The sequence below is a fragment of the Mustela erminea genome, chromosome 5 (genome assembly GCF_009829155.1).
Source record: "Mustela erminea isolate mMusErm1 chromosome 5, mMusErm1.Pri, whole genome shotgun sequence".
Lineage (NCBI taxonomy): Eukaryota > Metazoa > Chordata > Mammalia > Carnivora > Mustelidae > Mustela > Mustela erminea.
This window is the reverse complement of record NC_045618.1, coordinates 3,931,712-3,957,277: the sequence shown is the minus strand read 5'-3', so window position 1 is coordinate 3,957,277 and position 25,566 is coordinate 3,931,712. Positions and strand designations below refer to the sequence as shown.

Sequence of the window (25,566 nt, the reverse complement as noted above, 5' to 3'; positions counted from 1 at the left end):
CAGGGTAACCCTTACACCCGCCCCGTGTCAGATGTCAAGTGTGTCTCAGCAAAGCGGTGGAAACATGGGGAACGTCTGTTGCTGCTGCAGGACACTGAGGTCTGGGGGGGTCTGACCCGCAGCCTCACTATCACAGACTCGGAACCAGGGAAGGCCCAGCCCAGCTCCCAGCAGGGGAAGTGCTTGAAGGCGGGGATGGCTTTGCAGGCACAAAGAAGAGCCTGGCTTCTGGGGTCAGTGACAGTCTCATTACATGACCTTAACCACTATATGATCTTGACCACCTGCCTCAGTGGCCCCGAGCCAGCTTCTTCATCTGAAAGTGAAGAGGACTTGTTACGAGGATTAAATAAACTAATACGGCCCCAGCGCTCGAGGCCACACCTGACTGACACCTTGCAGGCAGAGATTTCTTAAAACCATCTTATTTCTACCATCTGCTGGCCACAGGCCCTGCATTCTGAGGGCTCCATGACTGGCAAGTCTCCGTCAACTCCCGTGGACAGTGGGCACCCCTTCTGCACTAGTGCCCCCCCCCCAAACACCGTCACCTTCTCCAGCGGACACCACTGTTCTTTCTGACGGAGCCCAGGGCTCTGTCCCACGCCAAGTCTCGCCTGAGGTCTTGGCCAGGGCTGCTCTTGCTGCTGAGAGCGGCCCACCCTCCCCCACCTCACCGCCCCTCCATCATGGCCGACGCCTGTCACATCCTCAAGAGGGCCACCGCGTTCCTAACATCCACTGACACATAGCACAACACCCCCTCCCCTCGGCACCCAAACCAGAGCCGGGAGCTCATCCTTGCCGTCACCCATGTGACTGATGCCCGATTAGTGCTGATTCCGGGTCTGTCAACTCAATCTCCAGATAACCCCCCCCCACACCACCTTCACCGCTGAGGCCACTGCCCTCTGGATGAGAAAGCTCTGTTTGCCTTTGGTTTCAGCTACTTCTTAGTGCTGTAGCCTTGGGAAAAACCACCTCTCTGGGCCTTGCTTTCATGAGCCCACGTGATGGGCTTTTTGCTCGTTCCTGCCTCATGAAGTTAGCATTTAGATGAAATAGCACGATGTATGTGAATTCTTTGGGGTGCAATAATAGAACATTGTGTAAAATCCTTAGCACAGCACGTGGCTCAACGTGAGTCCTCAGGCCGTGTCCGGTGCTGTCATGAGTGTGGGGGTGGCTGCTAGAATCACTGCCCGGACCTCAGCTTCTCCCTCTGGGGCACTCATGAAGGGTGAGGACCAGGGTCAGAACGTGAAGACTCACAGTGGCCCTCGCAAGGAGGAGCCACCCGTGGCTGCTATGGGGTCACTGTCTCCCCGGAAAACAACTGAAGTCGGGAGGAGGCACCAGGACAGAAGAGCCTCACATCCAGGCCCAGACGTCAGCTGGGAGGTCACTGGTTCTCATAGCAAGAGCTTCCGGGGGCCCCCGGGCAGAGGTGTGGAACTCTAGGGACGGAGGGGCCCTCGGACAGCAGGTGAAGAGCTGGCCCTGGACCCAGCTCTCCAGGAAACCATATTACCTCCAGACCCCAGAGCAGCCTGCTAAAAAGAACACACTTCTGTGCACTACCAAAAGGGAGAAAACCAGAATTCCGTATTACCAATAAATCACGCTGACCAATTCTTTCAACGGGAAGCTGGAGAGTGAAACACCAAATCAAACTGTTACGCAATCGAGAAGGCTGGGAAACATCAAGAACAAATCTAACAAGCACAGATTCTTCCAGGCCTGCGTTTCCCATTTGGACAGACAAACAAACTGGTCTGGGCACTCAGCACCGAGATGGGAGGTTTGCAACACCCCCGCAGAGCGGCTGTGCCCGTTCCGCCTCAGCGTCTGGACTCCTTCAGCGCCTTACCAAAACATTCTGAATTGGGGAAGAAAGGACGATTAACACGAATTTGTCATTTTAGGGGCACCTGGGTGGCTCAGTGGGTTAAAGCCTCTGCCTTCGGCTCAGGTCATGATCCTGGGATCAAGCCCCGCATCGGGCTCTCTGCTCAGAAGAGAGCCTGCTTCCTCCTCTTTCTCTGCCTGCCTCTCTGCCTACTTGTGATCTCTCTGTCAAATAAATACATAAAATCTTAAAAAAAAAAAAAGAATTTGTCATTTTATAAATGATGAAACTGAGCCTTAGAGAAATAAATAGGTCACAGCCTATAAAAAATAAAGTAGTTGATAGCTTTTACTCTAGGCTATAGGACTGCAGCAAAAAACAAAACAACAAAAAAGGCTTTTGCCGAAGTCTTATATGGGAGGTGTGTCCCAGTGCATTAATTAGAAAAGCCCCCCCCCCCAAATGACTGTAACCTTGTGGGGCACGAGCACCTCTGGGAATCTATTGAAAGCTGTGAATTCTCTCCCTAAAAGTGAGCCCCTAGGGCACCGACAGAATTTTGCCTGTAATTTCAGAAGCCCACCCAGGTAGCCCTTTGCAGTTCTCGAGCCACAACTAAGGAAACTTGCTATCAAGCCTTGGCTGTACAGTGACACGAATAGTTCAAATCAGCTCTCACAGGCAGAGTCCAAACCTGAAAACTTTCCATGGGGAGACGGGTATGTGTAACAGGTGAAAAATGATTGTCCTTTGGTTTCTCCGTATTTCCATCAAAATACGAAATTACGATTTGTCAGGACACACATGCCGATTAAAATAAAATGTGTTGATCAGCCTGCTACCACAGCCAGAGGAGAATACTACACAAGGTTCCAAACTGTTCTAGCAAATGGACTCCTGCACTAAAAATACTTTAAGGGTACACTGCAGGAATCGGCAGCCACAGAGGCTTTCACAGCCCATACCAACACCGCATTCAGTCAAGGCGAGCCCGTGCTCCAGGAGGGCACAGAAAACATTCCCACTGTTGACTGCCATTTACACATCCGCAATTTAGGATGATACCTCTTTCCTTAAAGGAACAATATTGCGTTAACATTGCACCATTAAGTAACTGACTTCCTAGTAATACCCTTTGCATTAGAAGAATAGGATCACCCAGAAACTTGCCTGCTGATTTCAGGGTCCACGGGTTCTTCTTTGACCTCCAAGGCCTCTGGAGAAGGATTTCCCTCCAGGTCACCTGTTCAAGCCCTGCAGCCTGTCCCTGCCTGGCTTACAGCAAGGGCTGTAACTGGAGCATGGAAGGTGACAGGTGATGGTAACATGAGCCAGCTCCCACTGCAAATAGCAACAGTCGTGTGTGAGAGCCCAAATATAGACCTGCCGCGGCTGTCTTGCACTTCTTAGCACTCAAGTGTCACCAGGAGGGGTCACATGCTGTCCCCCGAGTTCCTTCATTTACTGGGAGGATGTGAGGTCTGTAGCTCCCCTGAGCTGCTTGGGTGGCTGGTCGTGTGCAGAGGGCGGGGGGCAGATGCGAGCCATGCAGAGAGGGAGGGAGGGCCTCTGAGAGTCCTCGAGCCGGGTGGCCTCCACCTGGCCTGAAGGACTTTTCCCCAAGTGTTTTGAACAAGTACAACTCTGAAGGGAAACAAATGCAATTTCGCTTTTTTTTCCTTCCACCATTCCTTTCACATGTACCCACAGTGGAAATCATTCCCCTCTCCAGTAAAAAACAAACAAACAATCCAGCAGACCCGTGACTTTCTGCTCCCTCTTAGGTGACATTCAGTCCTAGCGTTATTTGAAGGCATAGTCTCCATTCAGTAACTGAGCGTACTGTCCAGAATACTAATGCAAAACCCAAACTTTGCTTAGCCAGTATCAAAGTCTTCTCCCCTACCCTAAAGAGTCTGGGCCTCTTTAGCTGGAAGTCTGCTCTGGGAAAGGAGGAATGAGGTTGGGCCCTTCTCACACCTCCTCCCTGAGCTGCTGCTGGAACACCAGGGCAGAAGCGCCAAGATGGTAAGACAGCCTCTAATGGAGCTGATGCCGCAGTGGGTGCTAGCTTCAGGCTCTCTGGGCTGGCAGGTGCTTAGAGCTCCCTATTGTGCGCCTCTTTTCCTCTTTGTCTCCCCTCTCTCTCTCCTGGGGAGCATTTTTTTTTTAAAGATTTTATTTATTTATTTGACAGACAGAGATCACAAGTAGGCAGAGAGGCAGGCAGAGAGAGAGGAGGAAGCAGGCTCCCTGCTGAGCAGAGAGCCCGATGCAGGACTCGATCCCAGGACCCTGAGATCATGACCTGAGCCGAAGGCAAAGGCTTAACCCACTGAGCCACCCAGGAGCCCTCCTGGGGAGCTTTTTACATCTCTGGAGTTTCCCATTATGGAGACCCTTCCCTCGAGCTCCCACAACCAGGCTGAGAACCCCTCTATTCAGGGGGTCCCTCACATTCCCCTTATAGGCCCTGGTGGACCACTTCCAAGATCTCTCAAATGAGGTTTCCTTACCTGTGCAGTTGGCTCTCTTAGGCAGGATCTGAGGATTCCTTGCTGACTCTGTCTTCCTGCTGGCTCACATCTGGATCTTGGGAGGCAGCCCCATCCCTGGCCCCTGCAAACGCTGGGAGGCAGTTGGACCCAATCTGCCACTTCCTCTGACTCTGCCATCAAAGCAGCTGATTTGCTCACCTCAGGCCACCTGCAGAAAGATACAGCAAGCTTCCTAAAGTGTCCCTTTGACGATCCCTCACTGGGTGTGGGGATAGAAGACTTCCAGTCCTCCCCGCAGCCCACCGACAGTGTTCCCCAGAGAAACTGCTTCACCAGTTTCCCTCCCGAGAGCATGAAGGGGGTTCTGGACCGCTTCCTTGAAAAGTCTGCTTATGGTGATTGGATCTCAGAATTTTACATCTGTTGCTTTTTAAAATCTCAGTCAAAATGTCATTTGAAAGATATCATTACTGCCAGGTATCTATAACGTAAAAATACTAGAAGCACAATAAAATATCAAAAGTAAAAAAAAATTAAAGAAAAAATTTACGCAAAAATGCATGCACAGGAATGTTCACCAGCACTTTATGTATGCTCGCGGAAAATTGAGATTCACCTATATCTGACAATATAGAATTTGTTAATTCACTATACAGTCAACTCAATATTGGCAAGTATTAATAATCATATAGGTGCCTATATTGTAGGTGGAAAATACCCACAATATATCTATAAGTAGAAAAAGGGTGTAAATAAAATATCATGACAGCATAATCATAAATATATTACATGATATGTAGATATATGATAAAGATATATAAACATACTGCAAATAACAAATATATACTACATAGTATAATATGTACTATAGATATATAATAATATATGATATTGTATATAATAGTACACTCAAAATGAGAGCAAGTTTTTACTCTTTAGAGTTAGTTTACTTTTTTCTTTATATTTTACACTTATTTTAATAACAGTTATATATACACCTTTTATTAATTTTTAAAAATATCTTTACTAAAAAATAAGATATGATACTTGGCTTAGAAAAAGGGCAATATTACAGAAGAACCGTAAAGTGAAAATAAAGCAGGCGTGAATGCTGGCAACAACAATTATTAGGTTTGGTGGGTACCTGCCCTTATTTTTTTCTAAGAATATACAAACATCCTTCCCTCGCACAAAAATAGAAATGACTTTTATAATTTGAAAGCCTGCTAGTGTCATTTTTGTAAAAAGATTTTATTTATTTGTCAGAGAGAGAGACAGCACAAGCAGGGGGAGTGGCAAGCAGGAGAATCAGGCTCCCTGCTGAGCAAGGAATCCCACCCATCCCAGGACCCTGATATCGACCAGAGCTGAAGGCAGAGCTTAACTGACTGAGCAGGTCGGTTAACTGAACAGGTGTCCCTGCTAGTGTCATTTTGATAAAGTAAAGAAATTAGAAAGACTACTAGAAAGGATAAAATAACATAAAACAAAGACAGTAAAAAGACATACTGGAAAGAATATACAAAAAGATACCAAAACAGACTTAAAGAATTATCAGTAAATCATACTAGCTAAGATAATATATTAAAAAATGGTTTGGAGAAAAATAAATCCCTTCAACTAATAGGTTCTCTCCAAGAGCACTGCCAAGAGCAGCAGTTCTGAGTCCACCCCCCCACCCCGATCCACAGGGGTCGGGGCAGGGGGGCGGTGCTCAGACAAGCAACTTCAGACTTCAAGCTACATTCCACAGTAGTTTCTAGATACCCTGGGATCATCTTCCGCAGGGAGAGATGCCCTAACCATGGCTCCAGGCTGGCCCTGGTTTCTGGTTGCTTCCTTTGGGTATGACAGCAAGGGCGAATCTGATGTCCGATTTCCCAGCTCCAAACTTTCAAAAGCTCTTTCCCTGGTTCCTGAATCTAAACCCTCAGGAGCCCAACCTCAGAGAAGGGCTCCTTCTCGAGGCTTCCAGGGCCTCTCTCCCCACCTGCCTTCCCCGGACCCTACCCCTGAGCCCTCCCAGTGCGCTCCCAGGAGGAAGCCCACCTGCACGGTTTCCCGCGGCGCGCACTGCGCCTTTCCCGGACGCAGACCGGGCTGTCTTATTCCCTTCAAGTCACATCCCATCGCCACGTGCAAATGAGATTTCCCCATCTCCAACAGGTCTTGGGGGGCCAGGTGGTGTTATTAGCCTTTGTGTGTCGGTTAGGACACGGTTCTTTGCCGGGTCTCCGTCTCGTTGGCTATAAAAAGAAGGGTAGGAACGCACTGCACGCATACATGCGGTCTGGGAGCTGGGATGCTTTGAAGACCGAGACATCTGTGTGTGCCCCCGAACCTGCACACAGCTGACACCCCAGTAAAGCCTGCTGACTCGGTAATGGCAAATGTGTGGCTTTTACCCACTGGCTGGCGCTTCCAGGTCCTCAGCCAGTAACTCCTACGTTTGATTTAACATTTGGTGTCCAGCAAGTCTGCACCGTCCTCGGGCGCAGGAACCCTCGGGGACTAGTAGCGCCCAGGCCGGTCCCCGTTCCCAAGAGGCTCGCAGTTCAGCGCAGGCGGCTAAGAGGGTAGCTCGCTCAGGTGGGGAACACTCTTCCTACGTGAGCAGGTACAGAGGTGGAAACCGTGAGGCAAGAGTGGAAGTTCCCGGGCTCCGGGGCGGGGATGCAACCGGGACCGCTGCCCAGGGCCCCGCCCGAGACAACTTCTGAGTTTCTCATTGGCTGCCGAGAACCCGCCCTCGCGCTGGCAGCCAATCAGAGGCGCCGGGGGGCTGAGCCCGACGGGCGCTGACGCGAGGGTGAGCCGGCGAGAATGCCGCCCGGCCCCCGGAGGTGCGGGGAGGCCAGGCGCGCGCGAGCCCGGTCCTCGGGCCGCTGAGCCGCCGGCCATGGACGACGAGCAGCCCGACAGCTTGGAGGGCTGGGTGCCGGTCCGCGACGACCTCTTCGCCGAGCCCGAGCGGCACCAGCTGCGCTTCCTCGTGGCCTGGAACGACGCGGAGGCCAAGTTCGCGGTGACCTGTCACGACCGCACGGCGCAGCGGCGGCGGCGCGAGGGGAGCCGGCCCGAGCCCGAGCCCGAGCCCGAGCCGGCCGCGTCCCCCCCGAGCTGGGCGGGCCTGCTCTCGGCCGCCGGGCTCCGCGGCGCGCACCGGCAGCTGGCGGCGCTGTGGCCGCCGCTGGAGCGCTGCTTCCCGCCGCTGCCGCCGGAGCTGGACGCGCGCGCCGGCGGGGCCTGGGGCCTGGGGCTCGGGCTGTGGGCGCTGGTGTGGCCGGCGCGCGCGGGCCCCGGGGACGCGGCGCTGCAGGAGCTGTGCGGACGCCTGGAGCGCTACCTGGGCGAGGCGGCGAGCGGCTGCGGCGGCGCGGCGGTGCGTGACGCGCTCTTCCCGGCCGACGGCGGCGCGCCCGACTGCGAGAGCCTGCGCGACTTCCGGGACAGGGCCCTGCGCGCGCGGTGGACGGCGGCGGGCGCGCGCCTGCGCCAGGTACGCGCGGCCCCCTCCCGCCGGCTCGGTGGGCCGCTGGGCTGCGCGCGCTGTGGGTGGACGTGGGTGGGCGCGCGTGGGCGCGCGTGGGCGGGCGCGGGTGGGCGGGTAGTGTTCCCGAGAGCCCGGCGGCCCGCCGGCCGGCCAGGTGACGGTGGGCGGGGACGGGGCGGGGCGCGCGCAGGTGCACAGGTGCCTGACACCTGTTGCGGGGCGGGGGACGGCGTGCTCCGGAGGGTCCCCGTGCATCTGGCGGAGCGGGCTGCGCTCACGGGATTTGCCAGAGAATAGCGGAAACAGAACCGGAAACAGCCGTAGTGCGTGTGGGAAACTACAACACGCGCTAGATGTAAACACTTCCCGGTTCTGCGAGTGGGGGGACGCGAGCGAGAGAGACCGCTGCTCCAGACGTCGAAGGGGCCTGGGGGACACGGTTCGGAAAGTAACGCAGACTGGGTCAGATGGAAAGCCGAAGGGGAGTGAGCTTTATTTACCTACCGATTCGGACTAGCAACAGCGGTGCAATTTTAAGCTTAAAAGAGGTCGTTTGGGAAGCCGAACAATTCATTCTTAGAGCTACAAACTTACAGAATTTAAGGGGAGGAGGAACGCAAGTCCACAAAAGGGTTTGGGAGAAAAACGACGGCGTGCATATCCACAGTTTACTACGGTGGCCAAGATTTAGTGATCTAACCCCCTGGATATGTCCTCTTGCTTGCTCGTTCTCATCATAGGTCGTTCTTAATCTGGATGAGTTTTCTGTGCATTCTTTTGAGGAAGAAGGGTGTGGGAGAGGAATTCAGTCACGTTGCAAACTCTTAATTACATCTCCTTCAGCCGCCTATGGAATGAGATTTTTAAATTAAAATGGCTTTATAAAAGGAGCTTGTGAAGGGTATCACGCCATTGAATGATTACAGCAATAACATTCTACCGTGGATACTGCATGATTTCATTAACCATTCCTGTTTTATGGGGCCTTTTGGTTGGAGGGCAATAGTATCTTCATATTTAATCAGTATTTCAAATTTTAAAGTTCAGGGCATTAAAATTTCTTTAGTTTTGTTTGTTTGGCTTGATTTTTTTTTTAAGATTTTATTTATTTATTTGACAGAGAGAAATCACAAGTAGATGGAGAGGCAGGCAGAGAGAGAGAGAGAGAGGGAAGCAGGCTCCCTGCTGAGCAGAGAGCCTGATGCGGGCCTCGATCCCAGGACCCTGAGATCATGACCTGAGCCAAAGGCAGCGGCTTAACCCACTGAGCCACCCAGGCGCCCCTGTTTGGCTTGATCTTATAAATAACTGTCCTTCCTTGAGCTCTATTTACTTTCTGTCTTCTAGGTTCTTCAGGGGCACGAGAAAGCCCAGACCATGGTAGCACTGATGAACGTCTATCGAGAGGAAGATGAGGCATACCAGGAATTAGTTACGGGGGCAACTATGTTCTTCCAGTATTTACTGAAGCCATTTAGGGATATGAGAGAAGTTGCAACATTATGTAAGCTTAGTATTTTGGTATGTTTTCTTTATATTTTTTATTTTATCAAATTACCCTTTGTCACATATTTCTTTAGTCCCATTTGACATTGAGTCTGTTTTTGCGCCTTGGGTTCACCGTTCTGTTTAGATGGTATGATATATACACTGAATTTATTTTGTAAAACTAATTTTAAAATGAAGGCATTTTACATTGGTCATCTGAATACATTAAGATTTCTGCAGTTTTTCAAGGGTTAAACACATTCTTTGCTATACCTATGTATTTCTTAGAGTGACTTGTTTTTGATGTGATGCATATTTACTTGAGCCTATTTTCAGATTCTAAGGACATATGCAGATTTCTAAGAAACTGGATGAAAATATAAATAGCAAGGCCCTGGGTCATAATTCAGTAATTTAAGCTTTAGTAAATGTCGCCATCGCTCTTATTTCCTAGAGCTCTGGAACAATCCAGTGACCTTAGTTAGAACAGGCGTTCTCCTGTCAGTGTTACAAAGGAACCTAGAGCCCAGAGGGGTTAAACAATCCAGTGACCTTAGTTAGAACAGGCGTTCTCCTGTCAGTATTACAAAGGAACCTAGAGCCCAGAGGGGTTAAACAGCTTCCCCCGGGTCTCAACCAGCTGGAGTCAGAAGACATCAGAGAGATCTCTTGCTCTCTGCCCCCTGCACTGGGCCAGCCACACATGTTCTCATGCCCCAGCCAAGTTTTGGAACTGTAGATATGGTATCCTATTTAGAGAAAACTCATACCCCTCAGATTTCCAGAGAAAGTTGTTCTGCTCGTTACTCTGAAAGTTTATTATTTGGATAGTCTTTTCTTCCTGTATATATTTTTCTTTAATTAACAGCTTCCCTGAGATATAATTCACAGACCATACCATTCACCTGTTTAAGGTGTATAATTCAGTGGTTTTTAGTATATTCATTTGCGTGACTGTCACCACTGTCTAGATCCAGGACATTTTCATCACCCCCGAAAGAAACCCATGCCCAGTAGCATCACTCTCCATTCCCTTCCCCCACCCCTAGGCGGCCACCGGTCTACTTTCTACTTCTGGGCACTTCATCTTGTACGGGATCATGTACAGATTTGTGTCTGGCTCTTTTCAGATTTGTGTCTGGCTCTTTTCATTTCACATAATGGTTTCAAGGTCCATCCATGCTGGTGCATGTACCAGAACTTTGTTTCTCTCTCTGGTCCTGTAGTATCACTACATGGATATTGCACATTTTACTTACCCACTTAGGAGCTGGTGGAGCTTTGGCTTGTTTGGTGGACATTTAAACTTCCATTCAAAAAATTAGTTTCCACTTTTTGAATATTAGGATAAAGCTGCTGTGAACATCTGTGTACATCTGTGTCTATGCGGACATATGTGTTCATTTCTCTAGGGTGTTTACCTAGCAGCAGAATTTCTGGGTCATATGGTAACTATATTTAGCCTTTCCAAAGAACTGTCAGACTTTTCCAATGCAAACGTACCATTTTACATTCCTGCCAGTGGTAAGTGAGGGTTCCAGTTTGTCCACATTATTGTCAACACTTGTCACTGTCTGTCTTTTTGGTTTTAGCCATCCTGGTGGATGTGAAGTGGTGTCCTATTTTTTTTTTTTTACATTTCCCTGATGGCCAGCGTCTCTGTATTTCTTAGAGTAACAGCTTTGTAGAAGAATTGGCTGCCAAAAGACTGCTAGTATATGTTTTAATTATGAATGTTTAGATTTTACTATGTTTAGGTTAGGTATTATCTTTGCACTTCAGAGAAGAATGATCATATTGAAAAAGCTTCCTGTCGTATCCCTAAAAGAAACCGTAGTGACAGCTAACACTTGAATGCTGTGTACCAGGCCCTGTGCTTAACAGCACAGGTGCCATTTAAAAAATTGTGGGTTTTTCTAAATTTTTTAAATTTTTAACTTAATCTCTACACCCAGTGTGGGGCTCACGCTCGCAACCCTGAGATCAAGAGTTACACACTCCACCAACTGAGCCAGCCAGGTGCCCCGAAAGAATTGTGAATTAACAGAGAAATGTAACTTGAGAGCATTCCTGTCTAGAAAATGTTATTCTAGTAAGGCAAGGTGAAAGTAGGTTTTTTCTTTTTCTTCAAACCCCAGAGTATCCCTTTGTCTTCCGGGTGGTGTCTAGCTTAGAGCCTCCTCGATACTCAGTAAGGAGTTGCTGAATGAAGGAAATTTAATTAAGTAGTAGTTATAAAAGTAGTTGGCATAATCTGTGCAACCAATTTCCTTTCAGTTTCCTCTGGCTCTGCATTACTCTTCTAATACGATTTTCCCATCTTCTGTAGAAATCCTTGGATGAGGATAATTTGGGTCCTAAGCGGATAGTTGCCTTGGAGAAGGAAGCCAAAGAATGGACCAGACAGGCTGAAGAAGCCATAGTCTCTATTCAGGACATTACAGTGAATTATTTTAAAGAAACAGTAAAAGCGTTAGCAGGTAACAGTGTAAAATTCTATATCAGGGTGTGTGTCATTTTCATTTGACTCAACAAACACTTGAAGCCTCTTGAATAAAAGGCCCTGTGTTTCCTAGGAGCTGGGGATTCAGCGTAAGGATGAGTATAAATAGACACTGTACAGTCAGTCTGGTGAGGGGAGAGAGATCCTACTTACGTATTCCCTCCAACACACGGAAGATGGCGCTAGCAACCATCTTCTTCCGTTAAGAAGAGAAGCATGGGGCTCTGAGAGCTGCCAGGAGGCACGAGGCTCCTTCAGTAGGTCAGTGAAGGCCTCTGGGAAGTGGCGCCTGCCCTGATCTCTGAAGGGTCAGTGCGAGTTGAGAGAGCAGAGTGAGGGAAGAGTGTTCCAGAAGAAATGACAGCCACCAGGTTCTCTGGTTGAAGGGAGGCTGGCAAGTGTGAGGAACTTAAGGAAAGCCTGGGGGCTGGAGCAGAGACGGAGGGGCAGGGACATGGGGCCGAAAGAATGCCGCAGTCGGGTGGCTGGGGCGGGCGAAGGACTTCTGATGGATTAAGTCGTGGTAGCTGATGGCCCCAGACAGGAAGCTAACATGTGCCATTTTGTTAAGTTCCATTCAACAAGGGAAATGTCAGTGGTCACGAAGTAGGATTCTCTGTATCTGTTTTTCTGAATGGTGAGAGTTCTACAATATGTGAAATGAAATAATAAGCTTCAAAGAAGAATGGTGATCTTGTGGGGTTTTTTAAAAAAGATTTTATTCATCTATTTGAGAGAGAGCACAAGCAGGGAGAGGGACGGAGGGAGAGGGAGAAGCAGAATCCCTGCTGAGCAGGGAGCCTGATGCAGGGCTCCGTCCCAGGACCCTGGGATCATGACCTGAGCCCAACGCAGATGCTCAACCGACTGAGCCACCCAGGTGCCCCTTGTGGGGTTTTTATTTTTTGTTTTTGGTTCAAACTGTCTGTCTAGCTTGACATAGAAACAGTCTGGTCATATATTCACCAAAATGTAAGAACGATCGTCTCAGGTAGATGAGATTCATGATTTATAATTATTATTTTTAAATGAAGTATCTGAAATTCTTTGTAAATATTGTAAGTACTCTCTACACCTCAATGTGGGGCTCAAGCTCAGAACCCCGAGATCAAGAGTCCCATGTTCCACTGACTGAGCCAGCCAGGCGCCCCAAAGTATCTAAAGATTTTATACTGATGTCCACGTATTATTTTTGCAACAATAAAAAAATCACTTAAATAAAACAATTTTTCTCTTAGAAAGGATGTTTTTTGCAAGTAACATGGAAGGCAGTAAACAATTAGCTCAGGATACATTTTTCCCTTTTCAATGAGTTGTAATTATGTTTTATTTTGTTAATTATAATCCAACAGGAATGCAGAAACAAATGGAACAGGACAAGAAGAGATTTGGCCAGGCTGCCTGGGCCACGGCAACTCCCAGATTAGAAAAACTCAAGCTGATGTTAGCCCGAGAGACTCTGCAGCTCATGAGAGCGAGAGAATTGTGTTTAAATCACAAAAGAACTGAAATTCATAGAAAGGTAAGATAAAGATAAATGAAACCTGGTGGGGAAAAAACCCCACACTTTTGAGGCACCTGAGTGGTTCCGCTGGTTAAGTGTCTTGGTTTTGGCTCAGGTTATGATCTTAGGGTCAGGGGATCGAGCCCCTCGACGGGCTCCACACTGGTTGTGGACACTGTTTAAGATTCCCTCTCCCCACCGCCCCAGCCACCGCCTGATGCACATACATTGTGCACACTCTCTCTCTAGAAAGGAAGGAAGGAAGGAAAGGCAGAGAAAGAAAAGGAAGAAAAAAGAAAGGGAAAGAAAAGGAAAAGAATAAAAGAGAGAAAAGAAAAAAAGAAAAGATAAGAAAAAAGGAAAAGAAAAGAAAGCACACACTTCTAGGTAGCACCTTTCTTTCCAAGCACTATTAACAGACCTTCCTTGCTTCACTCATTCCAACATCCTCCACTAGCTGAAAATTTAGACTGTGGAAGGTTGGCCATACAGCTTCTTTCGGTCAAGATGCTTTTGACATATTCTAAGATGCTCCTGGTAATAACACTGAGCTCAGTGCTGAAGTGGGTAATACACTTCAATCAGTGAAGCAGTGTTTCAGCACAACTCGGGAGGAACACAAAGGTCCTTCCTCCTAGGATCACAGCCACTTAAACTTCTTCCAGTAACGATAAAGGTTTGAAGCAGGAAACAGTGCAGATGCCTCACTGCTATTGATATTTCTCTAAACCTAAATGTTTTTGTATGTTTCAAGGGTAAGTTAAAGTATCTGTAACAAGCATTGAATAAGGCATTTTTGTTTTGTCACTTGAAAGGGAAGAGTGTTTCTTCTGTTTTCTGTTTGGTGTTAAGCAGACAACAGAAAATTGATCAAATGCATCTAACATTAGCTTTCAGTGTACTAATTATTTTAACTTGCTCTTACTTTTTCCATGAAAACAAGATGGAAGATCTTCCAGAACAAGAAAAAAATACAAACGTTGTAGATGAATTAGAAATACAGTATTATGAAGTCCAGTTAGAACTGTATGAAGTTAAATTTGAGATATTAAAATATGAAGAAATACTGCTTATAACACAGTTGGACTCAATTAAAAGGCTTATAAAAGGTAAGATTTATCTTTAAATGTGTATGTTAAAATGTTTAAATCACACGTCCAAGGAAATAGAGGCCACATTATTACTTCTTATAAGGTGGCTAAAACATCTACTGAAATTTCCTAAAATTTCCTTTTAGCATTTTTGTTATTCCAGTGATACAGTCATAGTTAAACACACAGCAAAACAGAGAAAGGACTGGTTATCCCACAGTCCCATGACCTAAATATTCGGAGTGAGGACAGTGTGCTGGAGAGCCCTGTTTGTATACTGATGTACACAAGTACCAAAGCACCAAGTACCATTTTAGCAAGTACCAAACAAACAAATGAACCAAAAAAACCCCAAAACCAAAAAACCCATAACTCTTTAGAATTTTTATTGGGACTGTGCTTAAAATTAGAGATTAAGTTGGGGAGAATCATCATCTTTGAATTTTGAGTCTTCCCATCCAAGAACATGGTATGTCTCTCCTTTTACTTACGTCTTTTTCCCCTTCGATTTCCTCTGCATAATTATTTTCTTTGTACTGAATCTAAACATTTAATTTAATCCTAGTTTTTCAAAAAACTTTATAGTAATTTCAGGTTATAAGCATTTTACATATCTAGGGGGAATTTCTATTTAAAAAGTTATCTGGAAAGATGCGTGCTAAATTGTTCATCATGTTTTCCTCTGGGAATGGGATTCCAAAGGAAGGATGCAAGGAGAAAGGAAGAAGAAGATTTCACTTTCTATTTTACTCAGTTCTGTAGGGCTGGAATTTGTTATAAGTGGCACGTATTTTTAAAAAATACATATGTAATAATTAAATATCTTTAAGGTGCCTAAATGCCACACTGCTGGTCAAAGGTAGTTGCCTTCGTGGAGGGCCACTGAGTGCTGATTATCAAGGGCCCTGACTTCATCTTCTAAAGAAGTAATAAGGGGCACCTTCAGCTCAGGTTGTGATCTTGGGATCCTGGGATCGAGCCCCGCATCGGGCACTTCACTTGGCAGGGAGCCTGCTTCCCCCCGCCCCGCCTGCTGCTCTGCCTACTTGTGCTCTCTGTCAAATAAATAAAATCTTGAAAGAAAGAAAGAGAGAAAGAAAGAAAGAAAAAAAAAGAATAAAAATGTACATAGTTTTTATGTTCAGATGTGCATCACTGTGAAATAAATAGATAGTAACGGGACCCAGAATATTCTAGTACAGAATGCTCAAATGAGAGGGCACTGCATTGCCATTAAAATTCTTTTTCCATCACATGGAAAATGACCTCTTAGCCCTGTGCTGTTGATACGTGTGGCGCTGTGTGTGTGTGTGTGTGTGTGTGTGTACACATGTTAATAGTGGCTCTCCCTAGGTGGTTGGGTCACAAGTCATCTTTACCTTCTAACATTTAAAGTATTTTTGTGTGTTATTTTTTATACCCAACCATGTTTTAAAGACGTCATCAATATGTTTCTAGATAAAGAAGAGGAGGTTGTCTATTATGACCCGTGTGAAAGCCCAGAAGAGCTGGGAGCGCTCGCTGGCGTGGCAGGGCTGCCGGGGGACCAGAGCGCAGAGGTGAAGGAGCTGAGCCGGCAGTGCGGGCGCCTGGAGTCGCAGCGGGGCAGGATCTGCGCCCGGAGAGCCCGTCTCAGGAACAGACAGGTAGGCGCTCGGTCGGGCAGCTGCTCTCCGCCCTTCCCCTTCCGGGACTCCTTCTATGGAAGATAAAGAGCGGTTGAAAGGAGGGCTTTCTGCCAACACAGTGATTAATTTCATGTGTTTGCGTAACTATCAGTGGCTTCAAATAAGATACATTTACTTTTTTTTTCTTTTTAAAGATTCTGTTTCTTTTGGGGCCTAAGCATTTATCATAATGTCTAGATTTTTGATTAATCTGTTAAACAACTGTGTCTAATGCCTGTTACATACACAGTTATTTAAAAAATAATGGTAGGAAGACACTTCTAAAAATCAGCTATAGTATATTCTAAAATTAATTTAAAAAAAATTTTTTTAAGGATTATTTATTTATTTATTTGACAGACAGAGATCACAAGTAGGCAGAGAGGCAGGCAGAGAGAGGAGGAAGCAGGCTCCCTGCTGAGCAGAGAGCCCAATGTGGGGCTCTATCCCAGGACCCTGGGATCATGACCTGAGCAGAAGGCAGAGGCTTTAACCCACTGAGCCACCCAGGCGCCCCTAAAATTTATTTTAAATTACCAATTATAGAATATCAGAAATAATGGGGCACCTGGCTGGCTCAGTCAGTGGGGATCAGGTGTTGATCTTGGGGTTGTGAGTTTGAGGCCCATGCTGGGTGTAGACATGACTTTAAAAAAATTTTAATCTAAAAAAAGAAAATTCAGCTTATATCTCCTTATATTTGGTGAGTGATTTTTTTTCTTAATTTTTAAAAACTCCATGATTACCTAAAAGTGATATACTAAGAATGGTTAAGCCCAGTTAAAATACAGTTTTTAATATAATTTTCCAGGTATTTGTGGGTTGGATATGGTTGTCTGGACATGTAGTTACTATTGTAACATTATGGGGAGATGTGTTTAAAACTGTCGCATGGAAACAGATTCTTAGAAACATGCTAATTCAGGACAGGGGACTGCCTGTGTGTCCCCTCGTTTCCACTTGGGGGGTTTGCTTTTCCATCTTTCCCGGCACGAAATCAGCTGTGGTCCTTACCACTGGGGGCCGCCAGTCCCCAGCAGTAGCCCATCCGCACGTGTCCCATGACTGAGGGGAGGCAGGACCACAGAGCCACACCAGAAATCCCCGAGAAGGATTGCCTCACACGACAGCACAAACGCAGTGCCTCCTTCTGCCAGGCTTCTCTGCTAGAGGCCACGGCAACAATGCACACGCGCCGGTGACTTGTATCGTTTTCCCAGGATCAGTGCAGAGAGAACCATCGGCTCCGACTGCAGCTGGCGGAAGAGAGTGTGAAACATTTCCATCAGCATCATCGTATCCAGGTGGTAAGTGGCTTAAGAGAACAAGTCTCATGTTTGCATCACGTGACACACTGGCTTAAATCTACGGGAAAGGGGATCTCCCCTGGTGTGGGGGGTGGGAGCGGCCGCCAGGCTTGATCCTGGGGAGCCCGCAGTCCAGCCTTGCAGTCTGGGGAGGGGGGCTGGGTCTTGGGCTGGGGGAGGCACTTGCATCCGGTCACTGGCCCTTTCTTTCTCAAGACTTCTATTTGGAGAAATGTACAAACATCTGTTTCTTTATATATAGAAAAGAGACAAGATGAAAGAGGAAGAGCAAAAGAAAAAAGAATGGATAAACCAGGAACGCAAAAAAACACTCCAGCGGCTGAGAGCATTTAAAGAGGTAAGTTCTAGAAATAGTCCCCTCACCTGCATTTTCTGGAGAAATAAACAAAGATCACCCGTACTGGGAGAAAAGTGTTAAGTATTATGAACAGATCATTGGGAACACAAAATGTTCCCCAAACACCATTATTTTTAGTGTAGAAATAAAAAACAAAAATATTAGAATATTTTTTAAAAAGATTTTATTTATGTATTTGAGAGGGAGTGAGCAAGCACACACACATGATTGGGGGGAGGGGCAGAGGGAGAGGGAGAGAGAGAAGCAGGCTCCCCGCTGAGCAGGGAGCCCAACACAGGGCTTGATCCCAGAACCCTGAGATCATGACCTCAGCAGAAGGCAGGCGCTTAACCGACAGAGCCAGCCGGGCACCTGAAAATATTAGAATATTAAGTTTTGGACATTGCTGTGTGCACCAGGGTGCTTGCTCTCCCCGCAGGGTTGACTCTGCCTGCTGTAGTGTTGCCCAGCCAGGAAAATAGAGGGTGGCTACACTGACCTCAACCTTAGCTCACGTTTCCTCAGTTGTAATAACGGATTCTGTAAGATGCAGGCAAGGGAGCAGAGTGACATAGTGTATAGTGAAGTGCTCTGGGAAAAATGAATAGGTTTAAAAAGAAGGTAAATAGTAAATAGCTACTTATTTAAAAACAATGCTAAACTAGTGCAGTATAAAACATACATCTGTTCTCATCACACATCTACAACACACACTTTCACAAAGACCCAAGGCTGTAGCCGCCCCCACAAGGAGAGACCGCCTGCAGCCAGACAAAATTCTGGAATAAGGTATTGAAGGTGTGCTGTGATGCCAACAAGGAAAGGAGCCACTGGACTGATAAATCAGGACATCCTGACTTCACCGTGCTTTCTGATGTCCTTACTGCTCTGATCATAAATGAGCACCTACTGTATACCGGCCTGGTGCTAGACACGTACGTTCATTCTCATTTACCTCTTAACCCTGTGCCCCTGAGTGGCCACACTTAGTCCGGGCTTATATGCAGCCGCCTATCTCGAACTGCAGAGCCGCAACAGGCCCTCTCCTGCCCGGGCAGCACATCAGAATCACCTGGGGAGCTTGAGTCACGAATGGGGTGCCTGGGTGGCTCAGTGGGTTAAGCCTCTGCTTTTGGCTCAGGTCATGATCTCAGGGTCCTGGGATCGAGCCCCGCATCGGGCTCTCTGCTCAGCGGGGAGCCTGCTTCCCACCCACCCCCGCCGGCCTCTCTGCCCACTTGTGACCTCTCTGTCAAATAAATAAATAAAATATTAAAAAAAAAAAAAAAAAGGAATATTGAAAGTCATGAATGCCCAGACCCACCTCTGGAAGTGGGAAGACCGAGTTGGAGCACGAGGGGATCCCATGTTTGCCAAGAAGTGCTACCCTCGAGGGGACAAAGCCACTTTGACCACATTTGAAAGGAAGGAAGGAAGCAGAGAAGACAGGAAGTGAATCCTGATACGTGATAACTTGTTGAGCTGAGACAGGTTGTTTTTAAATTTCTGAGGGGCTGCTTGGAGGGAGGTCAAGGGCTTAATTTGTCTTGGGTGAGCCCTGGGGAGACAGACCTCCCAGTAACATAAGGCAGAACTCAGCATGCCAGGGTCACTGCGACTTGCAGCTGCGGGGGTGCTGAGGAGGGGGTCCTGGGGGGTTGGGCATCCCTGCCATCAGGATGGTTAGACGACCCTGGAGTCTGGCCCGGAGTTCTTGGGAGTCCAGTTCTGTGTCTGTGTGTCACTCAGTCACTCCATGACTAGCGACTGCTAGTCGTCAGTGAGGTCTGGGGCTTGCTGCCATCGCTCTGCTGTTTGCTGTGGAAAGACTTGGAAAAGTGTGGGAGGGAGACCGTGCAGGGGTCAGACCGCCCCAGTAAAGAGGCAGGTGAATTTTCTGGTGTTCCAGTGCATATAAAAGCGATGTTTATGCTATACTGTTATCTGTTTAGTGTTGTCTATTAATAGCATGAGGTCTCCAAAAATGTACATACCTTCATTTAAAAATACTTTATTGCTCAAATTATGATCATCCAGGCCTCAGCCAGCTGTGGTCTTGCTGCTGGTGGAGGGTCTTGTCTCCATGTCACTGGCTGCTGGTGGGTCATGGTGGCCAGAGGTGGGCTGGCTGTGGCAGTTTCCTAGAATAAGACAACGATGAAGTTGACGGTCTTACACGGACACAGTTTGGGCACCCGAAAACAACTGTTTTTAAATATTTTTATTTATTTGGGGGAGAGAGAGCATGAGAACACAAGCAGACTCCTCACTGAGCAGAGAGCCCGACTCAGGACTTGATCTCAGGACCATGAGATCATGACCGGAGCTGAAGGCAGACGCTTCACCGACTGAGCCACCGAGGCACGCCTCCCAAAATAACTGTAATAGTAGCATTAAAGACCACTGACCACAGATCACCATAGCATAGTTAATGATGAAAACATGTGAAATATTGCAAAAATGGTCAAAATGTGATAGAGACATGAAGTGAGCAAATGCTGGTCAAACAGCCCCAAGGGACCTGCTTGATGCAGGGTTGCCACAAACCTTCAGTTTATTAAAAAATACAATATTTGCAAGGCAAAATAAAGCCAAGTGCAGTAAGACGAGGTGTGCCTGTACTCTTTGTTTTGCACTTTTGATATATTACTGCTAAGTCTACATTAGTATCATCACATTACATACAGCCTCTGCCAGGTTTTTTTCCACTTAAATTACATTTTTGAGATGTGTTCGTGTTTACAGATAGAGATCTAGTCCACTCTATTGGCTACATATTTACATTTTCTGTTTCACTGGCTAGTCAGTGCCTTCATTAGGGACCTGCTCCCACCGCTCAAGTTTCATTTTTTTTTAATAAGGTTATGTTTTCCTTTTCTTTTTTTTTTAAAGATTTTATTTATTTATTTGACAGAGAGAGATCATGAGTAGGCAGAGAGGCAGGCAGAGAGAGAGAGAGGAGGAAGCAGGCTCCTGCTGAGCAGAGAGCCTGATGCGGGACTCGATCCCAGGACCCCGAGATCATGACCTGAGCCGAAGGCAGCGGCTTAACCCACTGAGCCACCCAGGCGCCCTGTGTTTTCCTTTATCAAAGTAGTACTCGAGAGACCAGAATGTTTTAAATTTACATTTTTAGGGGCGCCTGGGTGGCTCAGTGGGTTAAGTGCCTGCCTTCGGCTCAGGTCACGATCTCAGGGATCTCCGGGACCTCAGCCCGGCATCGGCTCCCTGCTCAGCGGAGTACCTGCTCCCTTTGTCCTTCCCCCTTCTGTGCTCTCTCAATCTCTCAAATTTAAAAAAATATAAATTCACATTTTTAAGTTACAAAATGTAAACCTAAAAACTGGAGAAGAGACATGATACAACTGACACTTTGAGGTCCACTCTGGCGGAATTTTTCATGCCGCTGTGTTTTACATAGTTATTATAGATGTAACACTGTATCATCTGCATTTTTTAGACTGTTTCACTGACTTTGTGTACTGTCTGATTTTCACTGCTACCTTATACTTTAAACGGATTCGCCATCATTTTCTCAGCCAACAGTCTCTTGTTATTTTGAGTCTTATTTTTTATACTAAAATGGAATGTTTTCATCGATGTGTGTGCGTTCACATATTTATTGCAGAGATGGTATTACACATCTAGGGAATTGATGCTTATTCCTTAGGAATAGATTTGGTAGCAAAGGCGGCTGTCCAGAGTGAGAGGGAGCCGCTGCACACACGACACCATCCCTGCAGAGGCCCGTCTGTGTTGGCGCACTGAGTGCGCAGCTCTGTATTCCGATGGTTTGCACCGTGGCAAGCGCCTCACAGCAGTGTTTCCTTTCCAGAGATGTCCAGGTGGCTCTGTCCTAAAGACCCCTTGCTCAGGACCTGCAGCTCCACACCTGCCAGCTGGGCCTTCCCCACAGACACCTCTGATGGCCTCCGGGAGCCACCTGTCCTCTGGGGAGGCTGGAGGCGCACCTGTCTCTGAAGTTAGCCACACGCAAACCCCCGGGGATCCGCCCGGCTCTGGAAAGACCGTCCAGAGCTCTGTTCCCGTTGGCGACCAAACAGATTGCCCATCCAGGGAGGACTTGTCACCACCCCCCCCACCACCCCTGCCTCCCCCACCACCACCCCCGCCTCCCCCGCCTCCACCACCCCTCCCTGCTGGGCCCTTTCCGTATTCTCAGTCCCCCAATCGCCAGAACTCATATGGGAGGACTTCGGTGACAGCGGATCAGCCCCTTCCCCTGGTGTGTGACTCGTCGGACTCATCGGACTCATCGGAGCCCAGGGCTGCAGGAGCCCATCACTCCTCAGCGGGTTTCGGAGGCCCAGGTAACCGAAGCGTCTGTCCTCGCTCAGTCCCCCTGCGGCTGGCTGCTGTGGGGGCAATCACCCTCAAATCGGAATCTTTTGGAGGAGTCTCTACAGCCTTAAAACTTTCCGGCATTGGCTGCCTTAAGCCACCACTCCCTTAATGCAAAGTTAGCATAGCCTGAGGTGGAGTTTGCTGGACGCTAACCAGCTCACCAGGAGGAAACCGTCTCTAGACATTCAATGGTCTGGTGACTTGGGGTCGCTCTTAAAGATTCCTGTTTCAGGTTCTTAAGACTTGAGTGTGCGTTTGATTTCTGCTCCTGGAATTTTTCTTATGTTGCATTGAGTTAAACCTGCTGTTGAGTCTGCTCTGAGTCACTTCCAGAATTTAATTTTTACAACTTAAGCTGAATATGGGTTGGGAATTATGGTAAAGGGACATGAGAATGCAGAAGGCTGTTCTTACAGACTGGAGGACTGAGAAGCCGTATTTTGGGAGATCTTTCTAAAGTGAAGTGGTAAAAAAAAAAAAAACCCAGTGGACCCCATTTTGCCTTTGCAAGTACAATACAGTGAACGCACGTGAATGTTTTGTTGAATGAGGGCTGCCGCTCTGACCGGTAGTTCTAATTCCGGCTGATACATTGGCTGTTGAGGAGACGGGCTTAAATCGTCTGCCAGACTCAGAGCTGCTGCTTCGCGGGCGGAGGCAGGTAGATACATCCCAGCAGAATTCTGTGTGCATTTGGTGCAAAGACTCTGCTGGAGCCCCTCCACCTGGGACAGGCAAGGGTTCTGCAGGAGGCGACATGAACCATATGAATAGAATTGTTCCATGCTGCGGTTCCGCCATACCCTGAGGCAGGTATAAACAAAAACGTCCACACTCTTAGATGGAGACCACCTGGCCTATGCACAGGGGGTTCGCAGCAGTGTGGTGTGAATGCGGAGCAGGGGTGTGCACACCCGGACCTGCAGTTGGGGTGTGGGCAGACCTCTGCGGGGGGGGGGGGGGGGGCACTCATCCCAGCCGTCATGAGGACACGTGTGCATGACCGTGTCTCTGAGCTGCTGCGGCTCCGAGGATGGGGCGGGCAGGGAGTGATGGGGGGAGAGGAGTGACTCCCCTGCACTCAGCACGCCTGGGGAGGACCTTTCCAGCAGCTAATGAGAGCGTCTGTGTAACAAAAGACGCGCTGAACCATGTCACTAACTGTCCTGGGCCGGGAGTGCGGCCTCCTGATGGCACCTGCTCTGTCTGCTCCACTGCAGGGTCTATGGATGAAGTCCTGGCCGCCCTAAGGAGGGGCAGAAGCCCTCTGCAGAGGCCAGCTGTGCCCGCTCTGACCCGTCCCCACACCTCCTTCAACGAGCAGCTTCTGGCTGCCATAAGGCAGGGGGTCAAGCTGAAGAAGGTTCACTCTGGCCTCAGCCCGAGCCCCAGCAACAAGCCAGCCAGCGACCTGGAGAGAAGCATCAAGGCAGCGCTCCAGAGAATCCAGAGAGTGTCCGCTGACTCGGAGGAGGAGGACAGCGAGGAGCAGGGCCCCGGCGGCGGCGAGTGGGACCACTGAGTGCTCCCCACCGCCGTCCCGGCCGCCCGCACTTGCATGCGGTGATGCAGGCCGGGCACCTGGGCTGGAAACGCCCCTGACAGCCTGAGAGCCCAGGGGGCTTTGCGGGATGTCCGCAGCTCTTCTGGAATGCTGCGGCTCCGAAAATCAGGGCAGGAAGTCCGGGGGTGGGGGGTGACTTCCACAGGCCACACTGGAGCTGGGATCTTAGATCCCACGGTATTATGGCACAGGAGACTAGTATCTATTTTTTCACGAAGGATTATCAAGCATCATTCCCTTACTCGGGAAAGGAGCTGCTGCCACTGGGGTAAGCTGCGGCCTGCAGCTCCTGCCGGGTCTTCCGTGGGCAGCAGTGGTCTCCTCGCCTCGATGGACTGGAATGTGAACACGATTTTAGCAGGAATCAGAGTAAGCTGCTTCCAGCCAGGAACTATTTTAACTATTTTAAATGAAATCTATTTTATGTATCAAGAACTATATAAACTCCTAATAAAGAACTATTTATAATGCGTCAGTGTCACTCATGAGGACATGAAACGTCACATCTGAACACAGCTGTCCCTGCCTGGTGGGGGCAGGGGGGCCTTAAAGCTCTTAACGCGATGATTGCAGGTGGACACCCGCTTGAGCAGATTCTGAGGGTGAGGGGGTGATGTTCCCGGCAGGGACGAAAGTCTCCTGTTGGGATCTTCCCTCCTCGATGTGTGTTGAATTCAGGAAGGGGACGAGGTCAACACAGTCTGCTCACTTTTCAGACGGCCCAGAGTATCCCCCACGGACCTCAGAAGCGTCCCCCTTGCCATGGCTACCCTGGGTTTCCACAGAACGAGACATATCAACCTTCCTTTGTTTCCAGAGACGTTATTCACCAAAACCCCCTCCTACTTCCAGAGTCTTCTTAGCCAACTCCACCTCAGAGTCAGGCCCAAGGGGCCCCGCTGGGAGGGATCGGGGCCTTCTTCCGCAGCTGCAGCCTAGACCCCTGTGTGTGGCCACTGTCAGGTCGCCCACAGGTCTGTCCCGCGTCCTGCCTTCCCCTACCTCGAGAGGTGCCAACCCGACGCCAGTTCCTGCGTGTGCATGTGGGCGCTCTGCCCTCAGAGCCCAAGCTCTGCTGCCCCGGCCCCGGCCCCACCTAGGTCCCCCGGGGGCGCCACACCGGGGGGACGCTCGCCGCCAGCCACCTGCGGGCCCTCAGTCCCAAACCCCAGGCACGCTGAGGGCCTGTGTCTCAGGCCCCCTGGCCCAGCACATGCGGACCAAGCTTAGCACGTTTTTCTGGGAAGAATCTGGTGTTTTAAAAAAACAGCAAAGTCAGAGGTTTGCTGGGCTTCCCTATGCTTACTTTGCGGTGTGGTATTGTTTTTAATTATTGTCATTTCAGTATCTTAAGACTTCCTCAGGCATGACTAGGTCTCAGAATTTGCTTTGTAAGGGTTGCCAAAGTCAAGTGGCCTCCGGGGACAGAATTCTTTTCCAAAGAGAGTTCCCGCCACTAAAGCTCCTCACCCAACTGTGTTCCGTGCAGCAGAACTTACCCCTCTCTGCAGCCGCCTCTCCCTCATTGCCCGCTTCGCCCCTGCTTCCAGTCAAGCCTTGAATTCAGCCCAGACTCTGGCCTCAGGGAATTCAGAGCCGAGGAGAGGGACAAGGGTTCCCTCCCACTGCCTGACTTCCAACCTCCCAACGTGCTCTCCCGAGGCCCCGGTCCCTCTCCCACCCGCCTTCCCGGCTCCCCAGCCTCTCCGCAGCCCACTGGGGACCGGGACGGAGTCCTCAACCCTCGGAGCTGGCAGAAGTCCCCTGGGCAGTCCCGCCCCTCCCGCTGTGTGTCCTCGAGACCAAGCTGCCCCCGCTGAGACCTCTGTGCCTGGGATGTCCCCTGCCCCCACGTCCTGGCAAACCCACACCCATCCTT

General features: G+C 48.8%; 2 protein-coding genes across 6 annotated transcripts in view; one reads left to right on the top strand and one right to left on the bottom strand.

Annotated features, from left to right (window-relative positions):
* FSD2 (fibronectin type III and SPRY domain containing 2) overlaps positions 1–7,732 on the bottom strand; it is a 42,431-nt gene extending 34,699 nt beyond the window's left edge. For 2 of the 4 annotated variants that reach the window (XM_032341985.1, XM_032341988.1), the window contains exons 1-3: positions 6,397–7,128; positions 4,366–4,555; positions 3,020–3,190 (exon numbers count right to left, since the gene is read on the bottom strand). The gene's annotated coding sequence lies outside the window, so the exon portion shown is untranslated. Of the gene's footprint in view, positions 1–3,019; positions 3,494–4,365; positions 4,556–6,396; positions 7,129–7,693 lie in introns of those variants that run through there. The other 2 variants (XM_032341987.1, XM_032341986.1) reach the window with 2 other exon arrangements.
* Positions 7,222–24,157, top strand: WHAMM (WASP homolog associated with actin, golgi membranes and microtubules). Of its 2 annotated transcripts, XM_032341983.1 has the most exons (10): positions 7,222–7,846; positions 9,188–9,361; positions 11,658–11,808; positions 13,184–13,353; positions 14,279–14,444; positions 15,885–16,072; positions 17,314–17,400; positions 17,663–17,758; positions 21,594–22,089; positions 23,344–24,157. In XM_032341983.1, the coding sequence occupies exons 1-10, from the start codon at positions 7,247–7,249 to the stop codon at positions 23,643–23,645; spliced, it is 2,430 nt and encodes an 809-aa protein (XP_032197874.1). In that variant the 5' UTR covers positions 7,222–7,246; the 3' UTR covers positions 23,646–24,157. The 2 variants fall into 2 exon arrangements, with proteins under 2 accessions (XP_032197874.1, XP_032197875.1); XM_032341984.1 differs by lacking the exons at positions 21,594–22,089; positions 23,344–24,157 and adding an exon at positions 21,429–21,587.
* The last annotated feature ends 1,409 nt before the right edge of the window (positions 24,158–25,566 follow it).

Excerpts from the sequence above, each read along its gene's own strand:
- WHAMM (XM_032341983.1), top strand. The coding sequence starts at position 7,247 with ATGGACGACGAGCAGCCCGACAGCTTGGAGGGCTGGGTGCCGGTCCGC. Across the intron at positions 16,073-17,313 it reads CCCGTCTCAGGAACAGACAG|GATCAGTGCAGAGAGAACCA; the intron begins GTAGGCGCTCGG and ends TCGTTTTCCCAG. Across the intron at positions 17,401-17,662 it reads AGCATCATCGTATCCAGGTG|AAAAGAGACAAGATGAAAGA; the intron begins GTAAGTGGCTTA and ends CTTTATATATAG.